Below are 18,631 nucleotides of genomic sequence, written 5' to 3' on the forward strand. Positions count from 1 at the left end.
GTAACTACACATCACCTTTTAAGATCATAATTGGGAGCAAAAACATTTGATGCACTTTATAAAGTTACTACTACCAAAGGTGAGTGAGAAAAAGAAAGTTTTGATCTCAGCTAGCTATATGTATGAAATTAGAGATGCTAATCATTCAGTTTGAGACAAATAGCGTTTAAGATGACCAATGTGCAATGCAGGTCCTCAAGTAGAAGGAAGAATGAGGATACCTCTGTCCATTTCTCATCCATCCTTGTCCTTTTTATTCCAGTAAAAAACTTGAGATACCACAGCCACTGAAATATACTCATTGGAAAGAGCAGTTGACCAAATTTGTTTTTTAAGTATATTTTAAAATCTAATGAGCTTTTCAGCTGGTCTTTAAAATGAAGGTCACTTTTGGAACAGGAAATGTTTAGACAGGTCAAGAAATATATGGCATAAGAATTTTTAAATCTATTGCACAACATCCTCTAGAAATAGCACTAGTGGGAATGTGAAGACCCTTTCTCCCCTTTACATGATGAAAAAGAAACCGATTATTCTGATTTATCTGCACTGCCACAGTAGAAGATTGATGAAGAACTGAAAAAAGGGGGGGGAGAAATCGAGGGAGTGTCAGTTCAGGGTCTGAATACAACAAAAGCTAATCTATATAAAAATGATTTTCCAAATATTATTGCAAGAATCCATATGTTTCATTATTAGCCAAAAAACAGTTTGTACAATTTTATATGTATTGTCCACTCTTTAATAAAGAAGGGTTTAAATTGTGTTATGTAGCCCTGCAGTCCTTATAAGATAAACACACATATTACATGTGTTCAGCTGATAGAAAGAGCCAATACACATTGTTAAATTTAATGGAGCCGCATCTGCTTACACAAGCAGTTACTCCAGAAGTGAACATACCTTTTCCCTACAGTTATTTTCTAAGCTCTGTTTGTATTTCCTCCCCTTTAGTTTACAGACTATAAAGAATTAAAAACAAAAAAGCCTTCTAATATGAAGCATTAAAGCGGATTTTTAATATAGATATGTTTAAACAAGGACATTGTTTTAATTTCTTCTCTCTTATCAATCACTTTCTAGTTTCATACTTAAAAATATAAAATTATTTAAAAAAAAAATCAAGTTTTCAGCAATATGTAGCTTCCTGATATTAGGATATTTAGAAGAGAAAACTCTTGTACTATTCCCTTTAAAATACAATACTAACTTAAATGTTTCAGAAATTATTTTCATAATAGGTTCAGGACTATTAAATAATTCCCTTCCAATCAGCCAAGGAATTCTAAGCAAGTCTATACCTTAGAAGCTGCACTAGGTCATCACAAACCTAGAGAAAATAAATAAAAAGGTCAGACTTTTCTAGCACCCTTTATGAAATACCTCTGTAAACATTTTACTGGTGACAATATCATTGTTCATTATTTTACTCAACAAAATTTCCTTACAGAAATCAAAGTCATATTATATAGTTAGTTATGCCAGAATCTTAATATGAGAATACTAGGAAAAGAGAATGGCAGTGTGACTGACAACTACCCAAGATAAGTTATTTGATAAATTCTATTTCTAAAATCCATTTGCTAGTTTTTTTCTTGGCAACTATTGTGGTGCGGTACTCCGAATATGTACTTCCATTCTTAATACGATAACCCATCATAAATGACAGATTTTCCTCGCGAGACACATTTGTTCCAGTTTATTTTGAGTTCATTTGTATTCTTTTCAGATTTTTGGGCTGACTACCCTGAAGTCTTCCACACTTCCATTTAGCCACAGAACAGCAGCACTGGCAGTGGCAGCACAAGTTTCTCCACACTTTACCCTCCAGGTTTTTTCGCCTAATAACAAACAGCAGCACCAATGCTTTTAGTACACAGTGATGTTCTATCAATATTTTAACAAGGAACTCCCAGGAGAGAAAAAAAGATTCCCCTGTAAAAATCCCCATTAGCAGGAATGTGTGCACGTGTATTGAAGAATGTCTGAGAAATTCTCACAATAATTAAAATGCCCCGTCTGGGAATACATATTAAACTGCACTTCACTGGAATTCTTAGCACCTGAGGAATATATTTAGTATGTTGAACATAACTTTTGTAGGGCTTTAAGAAGGGATAGATATCTGGGGGAAGGTCTGGATGTAGCAATATTTAAAGAGGAAGTAAGAAGCAGAGAAATCACCCCTCTTCCCTTATGCTTGATGGTAGAATTTTAACAAACTCACAAGAGCTCCCTACAACACATTATAGTACTGTGAAGATGTAAGATAATGTTTTTGTACTGCATTTAACTAGGAGAATAGCTCAGCCTGCCTACCTGTTGAATCACTGTCCTTTAAAATGCTAAAAAGGATTCCAAGAAATACCAATTGCTATGTGGACTCTTGTCTTATAGGAACTAGACAAACATTATCAATACATTTAGGTATACAGGTATATTTATGCCAGCTAGTGTAACAGTCAAATGGAAGTTTGTTCAATAGCAGAGAAGTATCTTATTTGGTGTTTTTCCAGCCAGTTACAAAGATCCCATTATGAGTCACTTTCAGAAAAAAGCCATAAAAACAAGATTATGTTTTGTTACACAAGGAGCATGATAAAAAAAAAAGAAAACAGATCAACTTTACCACAGGAGCTTCTCCAGGGTGAGCCAATTTTACATCTATCACCTTTCCATCTTTCTCCAACTGAACTTCTACATAGAACATGTCTGATGTTAAATAGCAAGCTGTCCCATTGGGACTTATGTGAGATTTCAACCTACAGAAAATGAAAAAGCATCATATACCTGGAAGTTTTGTTGTGTGAAGAAGGAAGGCCAGTTTATTTTATTTGGAAATGTTTACCGCTCTAAAATAGCTGTTCCTTGGCTTAGCATCTGATAACTATCCAACTAGAGAACGTACTTTTGGTCTTCTCTTCTGTGATTTGCATTATTAATGTGTTTAGCAAATATTTACCTTAGCCCTCGCATGGCTTCCTCAACCCCACCAGAACAACCACTTCTAAGAATGCCACAAATAACTCATTAAGAGGACACAGTTACGTATCCTCTTTTTGTTCCACATAACATAGCCCATTAGAATGCCAATCCAAGAAAGTTCACAAAATGTTAAGTCATCCATCTGGTAATTCTCACTGGATTTGAGGTAGTTCAGTTTCATTTACATTTAACGCATAAACAAACTTACCCCCTTTGTTTGGATAAAAATTCCAATCTGCTCATCACAGTAGACAGAGATTTAGCTGAAAAGGGGAAATTATTTAATCAGATTTCAATGTACTAGAAAAAAAATGGCAATTATTTCGTTTCAGAAAGTATGATTTAACTAGTATAGATAATACAAGAGAGAATGTCTACCCTCTGTGTTTATACAGTTCTTAGCACAATAGAATCGTAATCCTGATTGGAAGCATCTATTCATATCGAGGTCATGCCTAATCAACCACTACTCCTCTCTCCTCCTACCTTCCCTCCACCCTGATACAGCTATTTCATGGAATGTTCAACAATGGATTATGAATTTTCTTGCATCTTGTTACCATTTAAAGTCCTCTGTATCTTCTCCAAGCAAGAGAGTAAAGGATGATGTGGGGTAACACTAATGGAACCTCGAGGTGGTTTATCCTAGCACAATAGGGGAGGAAAAAAAGATAATTTCAAACATCACCAGTCAAAAAGAAACTGGATTCTGTGTATGAATTAGAAAGATTCAAACCCAATCCAAAATAAAAGCAGCAGCTATTTCACTCCAAAAAGAATTCTGTAATTTCACATGGAGGTGAAAGCAGTTCACCACAGCTCTGATTCTGCAAACTCTTACACACGAGTAACTTTATGCATAGAAGTAATAATAATACCCGGCTCTAGAATAATCCCATTGAACTAAATGGACTGACACTCTCACACTGTAGCAATTGACATAAAGCCTTTTTTAATTATTTTTTTTTACCATAGCACCTACGAGCCCAAGTTGTGGAGCAGGACCCTACTGTACTAGGTGCTGTACAGAGAACAAAGAGCTTATAGTCCAAGTACTTAAAATAGCACAGGGACTGCTATCCATAAACTCTTTAGGCCAAATGCAGGCCTTGTTTGATAATCTGAACTACTTCCTAGGAGCCAATCCAGAAGTCTTTATTGAGTTCTTGGCATCAGCAAGAGTGTGTCTGAGTAAAAAATGAATGAGCACTAAATAAGGACTCATTTGTGTAAGCATTTACAGGATCAGGGGCCAAGTTCTATTTGAAAATGTGACGTTAATTAGAAATTAGGATCTCCAAGCCTCCTTGCTGGCAGGCACTGCCTAAAGACCTCCAAAATCAATCAGCAAAATTATGTTCTCATTTTTGTTAAGTGGATATTTTAGTTAAATAATAAAGAGCATCGAAGGAGGACATGGACACAAATGTGATTTGCTCTTTCTAGGCAGCATTCATGACTGTGCTGGAGCCACCATTGTTTATACAAGGAGACACTTAAATACAGTAACCAACATGGAGAACCAAAACAACTAGTACCTTAAAAGTTAAAATTATAAAAGATAATCTATGTAGGAGCCTCCCAACTGACCCGCAGTCCCCCACGAATGGCCAATTCTGAGCTCCTTATGTAGGTCCTAAGCCAGCAATGATTTATGCACATGCTTAACTGGAACTATTCACATTGCGTAGAGTTAAGGATGTGTCTAAGTATTTGTGGGGTCACAACCTTAGGGCTCGCTCATTCTTTACTGAGGTCAACTCCCACTGAAGTCAAAAACTGAGTGAAGACCTCAAGCCACTAAGAAGTATTATGAAAGTTGCTAAGATTATCAAACAAGGCCTGCATTTGGCCCAAAAGAGTTAATGGAAAGCAACTCCCTGCACTGTTTTAAAGTATCCATGTCAATTGTAAGATAAACAGAAGTCAGGCTTTCATAGGTGTAAGAAAGCTCCATGAAAAAGCTTCACCTTGAAAGAAAAAAAAAAAAGTCCCAGAAAAATTTCAGATTAGTTAGAAACATTTCTGTTGTTTGCCCTTTGGTCAAACACCCTCATCTTATCCAGCTGCCAACAAACTTGCTGATATTTCTTACCATGCAAAGACGTACAAGTTTCAGAGTTTCAATCCATGGTTTTTGTGCATATTTTAGATGCAGCTTGTCCATTAAAGCATTTATTGAAATAAGTTTCACAGGATCTGGAAAATATTTTGAAATTTTCTAACATGCAATACTGTATTTTACAGGTTACTTTATCAGTAAAAAGAAAATGGTTTGTTCATTATACTCATTCTACTTAAACTGTATAGATAAGTTCATAGATGTTGCACTTCAAGAAAGGAAACAAAGGAAAGATGGATTTGAATTTTGTATACAATAATTTAATCATAATAGGCAATGTTGAAATTTCTCAGGGTGCATTTCTGAGTGTTAGTTTTGTTTTTCTACATCTTTCAGGGGTTTGTGCAGGGAAATGTAGACTTCACTTCCATGTGGACAGAACCTCATGCCAACATGGAGCTCATTGAAGACTTAAGGCTTAATTAGCCTACAGAGATGGGCAAATGGGGCAGACCCTGTCTTGATCCCTGGCACAAGGGGCAGCAGCAGAGGGAGAAAGGCAGTCCCTGACAGAGAGGGAGAAGGGAAAACAAAAACCACCTCTCGGGGGCAGTCAATGGATAAGGAAAAAAGACAACCCCAGGGCCGGCAGTGACATGGGAAGAGGAAGGGATGGGAACTACAACAGGAACAGGATCAGGAACCAGACTGAGATCAGGGCCCCAGCAGCTAAGCCACCACAATGCTGCACCTCTTGACCAGGCATGGGGATCAAGGGATGGGTATAGGAAAGGGGTCCTCTATGAAGTCAGGCCGGGGTGCCAGGGTAGACTTGGCACCCTCAGTCTCTCCCCCCACTCTCCACAACAAAACAGCAGTCACCACCACAGGAGCAGAGAAGATACAATCACTCAGTCCAGTAATAGTACCCCCCTCCACAATGTCCTGCAGCAGCTCCACACACAGCTCCCCTTCTTCTTCCAGGACACCAGCAGCAGCCTCAGAAGCAGCTGCAGCCAGCCAACCAACTAGCCAGGAGACCCAAGGATGGTAGCAATGGTGGGGTGGGTCACTCCTCTCTGGAGAGCAGGCCACCAGGGCCCTGCAAACAACAGCCAGGGAGACAACAGGAGGGGTCTGACCAGGGGAGAAGCAGGGCAACAGAAGCTGCCCCAACTGAGAGCTGATACCTGACCCCACACTCTGATCACTTAAACATTAATTAGGTCCACCTGTATATTATGGAATGAGTATAGGAAGCATTCAACCTGGCTCCACCTCTCTGGCACTGGATGGGGATCAGTGGTGGGAAACAGAGCCCAGGCAGGAAGGTCCAGGAGCTATCCTGACAATAAATGTCACTTGGTGCAACCAGGAGCAATCCAACCACAAAAAGAATGTCCTTCCTCCCCCAAGAGTAAAAGTCACTCCCAACAGTTGGAGAGGGGAGTATCTTCCGATCATCCTAATTGATTGATCTCATAACCACATTGCAAACTTTCTGGAATAATATCAGAAGGGAGGAAATTCCTCTCCCTCCCCCAGCTCGCAGGTGGGGATAATAGAGGGGACACATTAGAGGGAAAGAGGGACTTTTTACACACAGCTTTCCTCGTTGTGCACGATGCCGCTGCGCACAGCTGCCTGCCCCCACTGCATTCAGTGCAAGCACACTACGCACGTGGGAGGGATTTGGGGCAGGGTGTGCAATGCACCCTCAGAACACAAGCGGCTCGCACTGGAGGGGGGTTGTTGGGGGACCCACCGGCAGCTTGAGAGGCTAGGGGCAAGCAGGAGCTCAGATCCCAAGTACTGAACATGTGGGAGCGGTTTGCGGGTAAACAGAGCAACCACATCTTCCCTGCCTACTCAGCTCCGCTGAGCGTGTAAACCCCCCAGCCTCAGGAGCGACCAGGGCCAGCACGCCCCCATTTACCAGCATCCTGGGACCCTGCCTCACTGCCGCAGGAACCTGGCTGGGGCCAGGAGCAGAGAGACACCTGCTCGCTCCTCTCCTTGGGACTGGGGAGAAGCTGCATCCTCTGCATCTCCAGGCTGTTTGCTGGGCTGGGTCCTTACTCCTCAGCCGCTGCCCCCCGGATACTTGCAGCAGCTGTGGCCCAGTCACTGGAAATGCTTCCTAATGAGCCGGAGCCACAGAGGGCACGTGAAGAGCCCGTGAGTCTCCCCCACACCCAGCGCAGCCCTCAGCCTGAGCAGGAACTTTCCCCCAAGCCGGGGGCTGCTGCTCTCTCCAGTAAGGCAGACACGGTGACCGAGGGAGATTTTAAATGTCTCATTCATACACAGTAAAACCCTATCCCCGCCCCTTCCCGAGAGAGAGCCTAACACACTGCAGATCTCCTCCCACTTACCTACTCCATCCTCAGAAGGGGGAAACGGAACCTCATGACAGCAAAATGCCCGCCCCTTAGCCCAGCCTCAGGAGAGGAGACACAAAGCAAAAGCTCATCCTTCATATTTTGTTCCATCCCCGAGATAACAGAGATTGCAACACCCCATCTCCCTCCCAATCAGGGATTGCCCTACACTCCTTCCCAGTTTAGTCATTTTCCAACCCCTCCCTGTAAATTTGAATATCCCCTCTAATTTCAATTCCCCAGGGAAAGTACTGTCTCCCATCCTTTTGTGCCCCAGGAGGGAGAATATATAAACACAGGGGGGAGGAATTCATAAAAAAGCAGTTAGGCTCCCACACCAGAGCTGCCCTTCCAGTCTAGGAGCTGGAGTAAAGGATGTAACCCTCCATGCCATTTGCATGGTGTCCAACTGCCATTGGATTTGGGGCCCAGTGGCTGTTCCCCAGGCCAGCTTCCACTATTTCTCTTCATACTTCCTCTGTGGGCCTCAACGACCCACACCACTCCCACATAGAGCACAAGGAATGGGCTGTGGTCCCCCAACACCAGGCTTAATCTCAAGCACTGTCCTTAAACTTCGTCCCCAAACGAAGGAGTTATGGAGTCTTTGCTCTGAAGGGCAGCCCAACACTGGAAGGAATGCAGTACTGCCTGAAGGTGTCTTGTCTACATCATATGGTACTGTTTAGATGTATGGTACTATTTGCCTTTGTTCTTTTGTTTGTTTTAAACAATGCCTTCACACCATTATCACCACTCATACTGTGAAGTCAGACTCATAACATATAAAGGTACTGGTCCTGCAAACACTTAAGTGCCTGAGTAGGATGTGAACAGTTCCATTGACTTCAGTAGGATAACTCCAAGTTACGCAGTAAGAGTTTGCAGGATCAGGGCCATGGGCCTAGTTTGGAGGTGGCAGGGGGGGTATTCCTCCCCCAAAACTGCAAGCATCGGGGAGGCTTGGAATTTGTCCCCACCCACATGTGGCTCCTTTGGCCTGACTGGAACTCCCCCCTCTCCCCTCCCAAATATAGAAGTCAAACTATGCCTATGATCAGGGCCTAATAGTCTTGTGAGAAGTGGGACAAACCTTTGACAATCAAGGCCTTATCCCACAAATACCGGGACGTGTGCCAGAATCACAGAATACAAACAAATGTATTTTAAGCATGCAGTAGGGTGAAGTTACATGCTTAAGTCACAGTTTGCAAAATGACAGGTTTCAGAGTAGCAGCCGTGTTAGTCTGTATCCCCAAAAACAATAGGAGTACTTGTGGCACCTTAGAGACTAACAAATTTATTAGAGCATAAGCTTTCGTTGACTACTGGGCTGTAGTCCACGAAAGCTTATGCTCTAATAAATTTGTTAGTCTCTAAGATGCCACAAGTACTCCTGTTTTTGCAAAATGAGGTGCTCATTTATGCTGAAGATGTAATTAAGTGAATGCCCAGCTGCTCAATTGTTTCTGTACTCTTATTAGGTATACTTTAGTCTCAGCCTCTGAAGAGCTACAGTTTGAAATTTTTTGAAGTGACTTCCAATATAATTGCCAGCTTTACCTGTGAAAAATAGGGCATCTGTTTGAAAATTTAGGCCAATTTTTTTTTTCAGCAATTCCAGAGAATCATTCTTTGGCTCAGATTTGTTTGAATTTCTTACTGAAAAACAGGCTTCCTACTAGTCAAGATCTGTTTGATGGCCTGAGTGAAATGAGTTGAAATCTCAGTCTAATTCTACTGAACATAAATGTACATCACATAATACACCATAACAATTGGCAGTACTGAGTACTTCAGTGATCATTTTCATCAGAGAGGCCAAGGCTCCTGGGCCTGATCCAAAGCCCACTGAAGTTAAAGAGTTTTTCCATTGACTTTGATGGGATTTGATCAGGCCTTGAATGAGCATGCAGAATGAATTGCCCTCTCACCCTACAAAAGAGAATGCCTTCAAAATATAGTGAGAAGTCTTGTGCTGCTTGCCTTCTCTGGTAGCAGCTGCTCTGAGAATAGAGGATTTAAGCCTCCAGTGCTCTCAATCTAGCACTGTTCATAAGCTTAAAATTCACTTTAGACATTTTTGTAAAAGAGGATAAAAGAATCTTTTCTACTGGGCTTGAATTTTCATCACTTTATTTAGATATTATATTTTGTGCTGCCTGAATATGGATGTTTTGTTGCCAACCCTTTGTAGGGATGCTGCTTGTCTCGGAACAGTGCTTCTCTGCTTGGCTACATAAAAATAATAATGTGCGCTATCATTATACACAAGTAAGGGGAGCTTATATATTGATTGAAAGCTCCTCACATAAAGCTATTGTTCAGACGTGTACAGAACTATTGTATCAAGTTATCATACGCGAGAGCAGAGTTAGAAATGTTAAATAATTAAAAAGAAGCCAGTTATAGAATTACAAAAAATGAAATGATTAAGCTGTGTCATTAAAAAAATTAAAGGCAGCAGGCCAAACTCTATTCTCAATACATGAGATGATTGGAATCGCCATACCAGATCAGAGCAGTAGGCCCTCATCTAGTCTAGCCTGTCTGTGACTGTGGTAGGTACCAGCAGCTTCTGATGAAGAAACCTTGCAGTGAGTAATTGTGGAATAATGTCCCCTCAGGGAAAGTGTCCTCCTAAATCTGAATAGTTAGAGGTTGGTTTATGCCCCAAAGCTTGTGGGTTTATATCTCTTCCAGAGCTCTTTTATAAATTAGTAATTACTATTATTACTCTGTTTGCTGTGTTGTTGTAGCCATGTTGGTCCCAGAATATGAGAGAGGTAAGGTTATTACTCTGGTTAGTCTTGTTATACTTTTCCAAATCCTGCTAAGTTCCTGGCCTCGATGATCTCTTGGGACAATGAGTTTCACAGGATAATTGTGCATCCAATGAAAAAGTACTTTCTTTTATCAGGTTTGAATGTATTACTGTAGTTTTCCCATTTCATTGAATGTTCCCTTGTTCTTGTTTTCTGCAAAAGGATCAATACACATTCTCAATCAATACACCAGCATGAATCCAAAATAACTACTGGCTTCAGTGAAGTTACTCCAGATTTATGATCATGCAATAGGGACAAAATTTGGCCCCTTGTTCACACTCAACAACATTTTTAATAAGAGCAATTTGGAAAAGGTTTGGAGATTTTGATTTTTTTTAATGTAATGTAGTGGATTGTTTGTTTTTCTATTAATAATATGCCCAATATAGAAACTTTGCATATGAATCTTACACGTAAACAATAAATCAGTAATACATTTCTTATCAGACTTGTTCAAATACTTTCTCAGTTCTTTTCCCAAGAGAGGAAAAAAGCCCTTTCTATATGTAAGTCCTCAGTTGGATAGTGGTGGATTGGAATACAACAGCTACGTAACAGCTCACAGTAACTTAACACAAATAATTTAGGACAGCAGGTAAAAGTCACAGTGTACATTTGAAACTGCAGAAGATATTTAGCTATGCAAAATATGATTGCCTGAACTGATATTTGGCCAGGACATAAAGGTTAACACCCTGTTCTTTCAAAAAGTTTAATGGAATATAAAATAATCTGAAATGGTTAGAACCTAGTTTTAAATCTCATTCAAAAGACAGAATAATGCCCTCTAGCATCTTGCTGGAGCACTGGTCAATAGCCACCAAAACTACTGAACAACCAACAGCATTTCCTAACATAGCCTGGCCAGTCTTCCATTTTAGCACTAGCTAAACTCACCCCTGCTTCCTAGACCTTTATGGCTAAAGGCCATGAACATTACACTGTAGCTTTTAATACTTCATTTACTCACTACCTCATATTTACAATTACAGTATAGTATTTTGTACATGAGAAAGGATTTTTTTCCCCAGTATCAAAATCTCAGTGCCTGTATTTCGCTTCACTAGAACTATATAGGCTGATTCAATTTCACTTCATAACTTATAGAATCAGCCTCTTAGCACTCTAAGTCTACAGTGTGAGCCACTTAACTCTGCTAAGCTTTGGCTGCTTTTCTCTCACCTATCATCGAGCGGCGAACAGCAGAGGCTAACAGAGGGAGTTTGCCTGGGATCTGTCCGAGAGGAGGTACGCTAAGTGCTGCATTGGGGTGCTGTGTTGGTGAGTATCTGAGTGTCTGTTGCTGGGACAGTTTGTCAGTTTGACCGTGTGCTTGATTGCTTGCTTGAAAAGTGTGAATTGGGAGTGCTTTGTTCCAGGTGGGCCTTGAGTGGGCCTGACTGGTATATAAGGGCAGTCAGCAGTGAGCCAGCTGAGTGGCGAACAGCAGAGGCTAATAGAGGGAGTTTGCCTGGGGAGAGCTCACTGAGGCTTTCATCTGCGGGTTTCTCTGAGTAGTTACTGCAACAGCTGAGGAAGCTCTTAAGAGGAAGATGATACGGAAGGTGAGCAATCAGCTGTTGTAACCTGCATAGGTTGTGCCATGTTTGTCTTTCTTCTACAGGACAGAAGCAACTTTGTCTGTACAAAGTGCAAGCTGGTCTCCATATTGGAAGAGAAGGTTCAAGGTCTGGAGAAACAAGTATCGACTCTGCGTTGCATAAAGAAAATGAAGATTTCCTGGGCAGGCGTCAGGAGATGCTTCTACAGCCACAACGTTCTGAAGATTCAGAGCAGGCGCAGCAGGGACAGAAGGATGGTGAAGAAGTTTGGCAGCATGTGACCTCCAGAAGGAGAAAGAGGAGTGTCCATGTACCAGCAATGGAGATACAGGTGAGCAATCGTTTCCATGTTCTCTCTACAGGTACTAATGCAGAGAGTGGACTAGATGACACAAGTCAGTGGCACTGCTATGGGTACCCGCATGGCCCCACAGTATGCCAACATGTTTATGGCTGACTTAGAACAACGCTTCCTCAGCGCTCGTCCCCTAGTGCCCCTCCTCTACTTGCGCTACATTGATGACATCTTCATCATATGGACCCATGGAAAGGAGGCCCTTGAAGAATTCCACCTGGACTTCAACAATTTCCACCCCACCATCAACCTCATCCTGGACCAGTCCACACAAGAGATCCACTTCCTGGACACTACAGTGCAAATAAGTGATGGTCACATAAACACCACCCTATACCGGAAACCTACTGACTGCTATACGTACCTACATGCTTCCAGCTTCCATCCAAGACACATCACACGATCCATTGTCTACAGCCAAGCCCTAAGATACAATCGAATTTGCTCCATCCCCTCAGACAGAGACAAACACCTACAAGATCTTTATCAAGCATTCGTAAAACTACAATACCCACCTGGGGAAGTGAGGAAACAGATTGACAGAGCAAGACGGATACCCAGAAATCACCTACTACAGGACAGGCCCAAAAAGGACAATAACAGAACACCACTGGCCATCACATACAGCCCCCAGCTAAAACCTCTCCAGCGCATTATCCACGATCTACAACTTATCCTGGAAAATGATCCCTCACTCTCACAGACCTTGGGAGGCAGGCCAGTCCTTGCTTACAGAAAACCCCCCAACCTGAAGCAAATACTCACCAGCAACTACACACCACACCACAGAAACACCAACCCAGGAACCAATCCCTGTAGCAAACCTCGTTGCCTACTCTGTCCCCATATCTACTCTGGCGACACCATCAGAGGACCCAACCACATCAGCAACACCATCAAGGGCTCATTCACCTGCACATCCACTAATGTTATATATGCCATCATGTGCCAGCAATGCCCCTCTGCCATGTACATTGGCCAAACCGGACAGTCCCGCCGCAAAAGAATAAATGGACACAAATCGGACATCAGGAATGGTAACATATATAAGCCAGTAAGTGAACACTTCAATCTTCCTGGTCATTCTATTACAGATTTAAAAGTCACTATCATTGAACAAAAAAATTTCAGAAACAGACTTCAAAGAGAAACAGCAGAACTAAAATTCATTTGCAAATTTAACACCATTAATCTGGGCCTGAATAGGGACTGGGAGTGGCTGGCTCATTACAGAAGCAGCTTTTCCTCTCCTGGAATTGACACCTTCTCATCTATTATTGGGAGTGGACTACATCCACCCTGATTGAATTGGCCCTGTCAACACTGGTTCTCCACTTGCGAAGTAACTCGCTGCTCTCCATGTGTCAGTATATAATGCCTGTATCTGTAACTTTCACTCTATGCATCCGAAGAAGTGAGGTTTTTACCCACGAAAGCTTATGCCCAAATAAATCTGTTAGTCTTTAAGGTGCCACCAGACTCCTTGTTGTTTTTGTAGATACAGACTAACATGGCTACCCCCTGATATCTGAGGGAAGGGAGCAGAAGGAGACTCCATCGATTGGAAGGCAAAAGATGCACTGTCCTAGAGATGGGGGTTCCACAACCACCACTCCCAAGAGGAGGAGGAGGGTGGTGGTGGTCGGGGACTCCCTCCTCAGGGGGACTGAGTCATCTATCTGCCGCCCCAACCGGGAAAACCAAGAGGTCTGCTGCTTGCCAGGAGCTAGGATACACGATGTGACAGAGAGACTGCCGAGACTCATCAAGCCCTCGGATCGCTACCCCTTCCTGCTTCTCCACGTGAGCACCAATGATACTGCCAAGAATGACCTTGAGCGGATCACTGTAGACTACGTGGCTCTGGGAAGAAGGATAAAGGAGTTTGAGGCGCAAGTGGTGTTCTTGTCCATCCTCCCTGTGCAAGGAAAAGGCCTGGGTAGAGACCGTCGAATCATGGAAGTCAACGAATGGCTATGCAGGTGGTGTCGGAGAGAAAGCTTTGGATTCTTCGACCATGGGATGGTGTTCCAAGAAGGAGTGCAAGGCAGAGACGGGCTCCACCTAATGAAGAGAGGGAAGGGCATCTTCGCAAGCAGGCTGGCTAACCTAGTGAGGAGGGCTTTAAACTAGGTTCACCGGGGGAAGGAGACCAAGTGGGGAAATGGGATCCTGGGAGGAAGCACGAGCAGGAGAGCGCAAGAGGGGAGGACTCCTGTCTCATACTGAGAAAGAGGGACGATCGATGAGTTATCTTAAGTGCCTATACACAAATGCAAGAAGCCTGAGAAACAAGCAGGGAGAACTGGAAGTTCTGGCACAGTCAGGGAACTATGATGTGATTGGAATAACAGAGACTTGGTGGGATAACTCACATGACTGGAGTACTATCATGGATGGATATAAACTGTTCAGGAAGGACAGGCAGGGCAGAAAAGGTGGGGGAGTTGCGTTGTATGTAAGAGAGGAGTATGACTGCTCAGAGCTCCGGTATGAAACTGCAGAAAAACCTGAGAGTCTCTGGATAAAAGTTGAGAAGTGTGAGCAGCAAGGGTGATGTCGTGGTCAGAGTCTGCTATAGACCACCAGACCAGGGGGATGAGGTGGATGAGGCTTTCTTCCAGCAACTAGCAGAAGTTGCTAGATCGCAGGCCCTGGTTCTCGTGGGAGACTTTAATCACCCTGATATCTGCTGGGAGAGCAATACAGCGGTGCACAGAGAATCCAGGAAGTTTTTGGAAAGTGTAGGGGACAATTTCCTGGTGCAAGTGCTGGAGGAACCAACTAGAGGCAGAGCTTTTCTTGACCTGCTGCTCACAAACAGGGAAAAATTAGTAAGGGAAGCAAAAGTGGATGGGAACCTGGGAGGCAGTGACCATGAGATGGTCGAGTTCAGGATCCTGACACAAGGAAAAAAGGAGAGCAGCAGAATACGGACCCTGGACTTCAGAAAAGCAGACTTTGACTCCCTCAGGGAACAAATGTGCAGGATCCCCTGGGAGAATAACATGAAGGGCAAAGGGGTCTAGGAGAGCTGGCTGTATTTTAAAGAATCCTTATTGCGGTTGCAGGAACAAACCATCCCAATGTGTAGAAAGAATAGTAAATATGGCAGGCGACCAGCTTGGCTAAACAGTGAAATCCTTGCTGATCTTAAACGCAAAAAAGAAGCTTACAAGAAGTGGAAGATTGGACAAATAACCAGGGAGGAGTATAAAAATATTGCTCAGGCATGCAGGAGTGAAATCAGGAAGGCCAAATCACACTTGGAGTTGCAGCTAGCAAGAGATGTTAAGAGTAACAAGAAGGGTTTCTTCAGGTATGTTAGCAACAAGAAGAAAGGAAAGTGTGGGCCCCTTACTGAATGAGGGAGGCAACCTAGTGTAAGGTGGATAGAAAGCTGGCTAGATCGTCGGGCTCAACGGGTAGTGATCAATGGCTCCATATCTAGTTGGCAGTCGGTTTCAAGCGGAGTGCCTCAAAGGTCGGTCCTGGGGCCGGTTTTGTTTAATATCTTTATTAATGACCTGGAGGATGGTGTGGACTGCACTCTCAGCAAGTTTGCAGATGACACTAAACTGGGAGGCGTGGTAGATACACTGGAGGGTAGGGATTGGATACAGAGGGACCTAGACAAATTAGAGGATTGGGCCAAAAAAAACCTGATGAGGTTCAACAAGGACAAGAGCAGAGTCCTGCACTTAGGACGGAAGAACCCTATGCACTGCTACAGACTAGGGACCGAATGGCTAGGTAGCAGTTCTGCAGAAAAGGACCTAGGAGTCACAGTGGACGAGAAGCTGGATATGAGTCAACAGTGTGCTCTTGTTGCCAAGAAGGCTAACGGCATTTTGGGCTGTATAAGTAGGGGCATTGCCAGCAGATCGAGGAACGTGATCGTTCCCCTTTATTCAACATTGGTGAGGCTTCATCTGGAGTACTGTGTCCAGTTTTGGGCCCACACTACAAGAAGGATGTGGAAAAATTGGAAAGAGTCCAGCAGAGGGCAACAAAAATGATTAGGGGTCTGGAGCACATGACTTATGAGGAGAGGCTGAGGGAACTGGGATTGTTTAGTCTCCAGAAGAGAAGAATGAGGGGGGATTTGATAGCTGCTTTCAACTACCTGAAGGGGTGTTCCAAAGAGGATGGAGCTCGGCTGTTCTCAGTGGTGGCAGATGACAGAACAAGGAGCAATGGTCTCAAGTTGCAGTGGGGGAGGTCTAGGTTGGATATTAGGAAACACTATTTCACTTGGAGGGTGGTGAAGCACTGGAATGTGTTACCTAGGGAGGTGGTGGAATCTCCTTCCTTGGAGGTTTTTAAGGCCCGGCTTGACAAAGCCCTGGCTGGGATGATTTAGTTGGGAATTGGTCCTGCTTTGAGCAGGGGGTTGGACTAGATGACCTCCTGAGGTCCCTTCCAACCCTGATATTCTATGATTCATTATCACACAATCCCATCTATTGGAAGGCTAAGGCTTTATAGACAGACATGGGACAAAAATAGTTTTGTGGCAAATGATCATGAATGTAAAAATGAAATTACCCTAGTTTATCTAATAGACATATTTTTCAATCTGGCAATAACTGGGAAGTGTCAAACATTCCTGCATGATGGCAGCATTGCTGTCCCCGAGTATTCATTGCTTGGATCGCCTTTTCCATGTTGAAGGGGAACAGCCATAATTCCTCTCCAGACCCTGGTGTGAATAACCTCATGAATGAACATGGCCAGGCTTCATAATATATATATATATATATATATATATATATATATATATATATATATATATACACACACATACAGTTTTATTTGACAAGGTTTTAGGGGCCACAGGAATGACTGATTACTGGTACAGGCAGGGCTGGCTCCAGGTTTTTTGCCTCCCAAGCAAAAAAAAAAAAAAAAAGAGCCGGAGTGCTGTGCCGCCCCAAAGGGCCAGAATGCCGCCCCTTGAAAAGTGCCGCCCAAGCACGTGCTTGGGACGCTGGTGGCTAGAGCCGTCCCTGGGTACAGGAACTATTTTCTGGCTCATCCCCCCCATCTCCAGTCCTTCTAACCTTTACTACAGAATTTTAATAATTAAGGGCCATATTCTACCACTTTTATTCATGTTGAGTAATACCTTATTCGGTTGAAATCAGTGGAACTACTCATAAATGGCCTGATCCAACACCCACTGAAGTCCATGGATTACCTCCAGTTGAATGCAATGGGCATGCAATCAGGCTCAGATTAAGGTATTCGTGCAGAACTGAGCAGAATTAAAATTACAAGGATTTATTTTAGGTCCAAATTGAAAATGTTACATCTGGAAGAGAAAATAAATGGGAGATCAAGGGACAGCTGAGATGGAAATTCAGGAAGGGCAATAGGTAGGAGGGATAAAGATCACTTGGGGGATAGAGGGAAGGAGCTAGGGTGGCGAGACACTTACAGATTAATAATACATAGCTCTTACATGGTGCTTTTCATCTGTAGCTTTCAAAGAGGTCAGTATCATTATCCCCATTTTACAGATGAGAAAATTGAGGCACAGGAGGGAAAAATGACTTGCACCAGAGGTAGGTCCTGAATCTAGCTTTTCTAAGATTAAATCCAGTATTCAATCCACTAGGCCACACTAGAATAGAGATAAGGTGAGGAAGACATGAAGGAAGAAAAAAGTAAGTCGCTGGTGAAAAATAATGGACTAACACAAGGGGAAAGGATGTAAAATAATTAGTGGTAGAGTGAAAACATGAATAGGCAGAAGAGGAAAAAATGGGGAATAGAGAGAAGAGAAAATACAGCTATAGAAAGGAATGAAAAAAGAAATAGCAAGAAAATACATACACATTTAAGAGCAGAAACATGTATCTATTTTATTTACCATATTTTTATGGTATTATCATGGTAGAAAAGGGACAGCTGAAAGGACAGAGGGTCTACTTTAAGCCTGTGGACTTAAGCTACTGTTGGGCCAATAGTGGGTTGGAAAAGAGTCTTCAGACTGAAATGTTCTGGGTGAACTTGACTAGGATCCTCTCTCTCTTTCTCTCTATATGCAGAGAAGAAGAGAAACTGTATGTGATGCGTATAAAAGTTTTATTGGTATAGTTTTGGGATGGACATATTATTCAGGCGTGATGATGCCATGAGTGAGTAATATAGGTCACTCCAAACCAGTGCCAGTAAAATCTTTATACCATACGTCACTGTCACATCATCCCTATGTGCTATAAACTTACAAAGTAACTATTAACTAATATCTTTCCAGAAACTCCTAACATTTTCTCAAATAGCTTTTATAGTCATAATAATGTTGCAATTTCTATGTTCTGATTTCTCAGTCTGTCAAGTGCTATATCCCATTGAAAGTAGAGCATTCCTGGCAGTCTAGTGAGATGAAACTACTCCTCCTAGCCCTGATGATTCATGAAATATCTGACTTTAAACCTGCCAATACTCCTCAA

At 42.7% G+C, this 18,631-nt stretch overlaps 1 protein-coding gene across 10 annotated transcripts in view; it reads right to left on the minus strand.

Annotated features, from left to right (window-relative positions):
- Positions 1-18,631, minus strand: part of LOC101932396 (mediator of RNA polymerase II transcription subunit 1-like) — a 45,248-nt gene that overhangs the window by 18,404 nt on the left and 8,213 nt on the right. For 4 of the 10 annotated variants that reach the window (XM_065583820.1, XM_065583816.1, XM_065583817.1 and 1 more), the window contains exons 1-6: positions 6,984-7,388; positions 5,081-5,184; positions 3,546-3,630; positions 3,194-3,248; positions 2,630-2,762; positions 1,302-1,330 (exon numbers count right to left, since the gene is read on the minus strand). In XM_065583820.1, the coding sequence (XP_065439892.1) occupies positions 1,302-1,330; positions 2,630-2,762; positions 3,194-3,248; positions 3,546-3,630; positions 5,081-5,184; positions 6,984-7,095 (518 nt within the window). In that variant the 5' untranslated portion in view covers positions 7,096-7,388. Of the gene's footprint in view, positions 1-1,301; positions 1,331-2,629; positions 2,763-3,193; positions 3,249-3,545; positions 3,631-5,080; positions 5,185-6,983; positions 7,391-7,422; positions 8,404-11,438; positions 11,726-18,631 lie in introns of those variants that run through there. The other 6 variants (XM_065583819.1, XM_065583818.1, XM_065583823.1 and 3 more) reach the window with 6 other exon arrangements.

Source organism: Chrysemys picta, chromosome 2 (assembly GCF_011386835.1).
Source record: "Chrysemys picta bellii isolate R12L10 chromosome 2, ASM1138683v2, whole genome shotgun sequence".
In the NCBI taxonomy this organism is placed as follows: domain Eukaryota; kingdom Metazoa; phylum Chordata; order Testudines; family Emydidae; genus Chrysemys; species Chrysemys picta.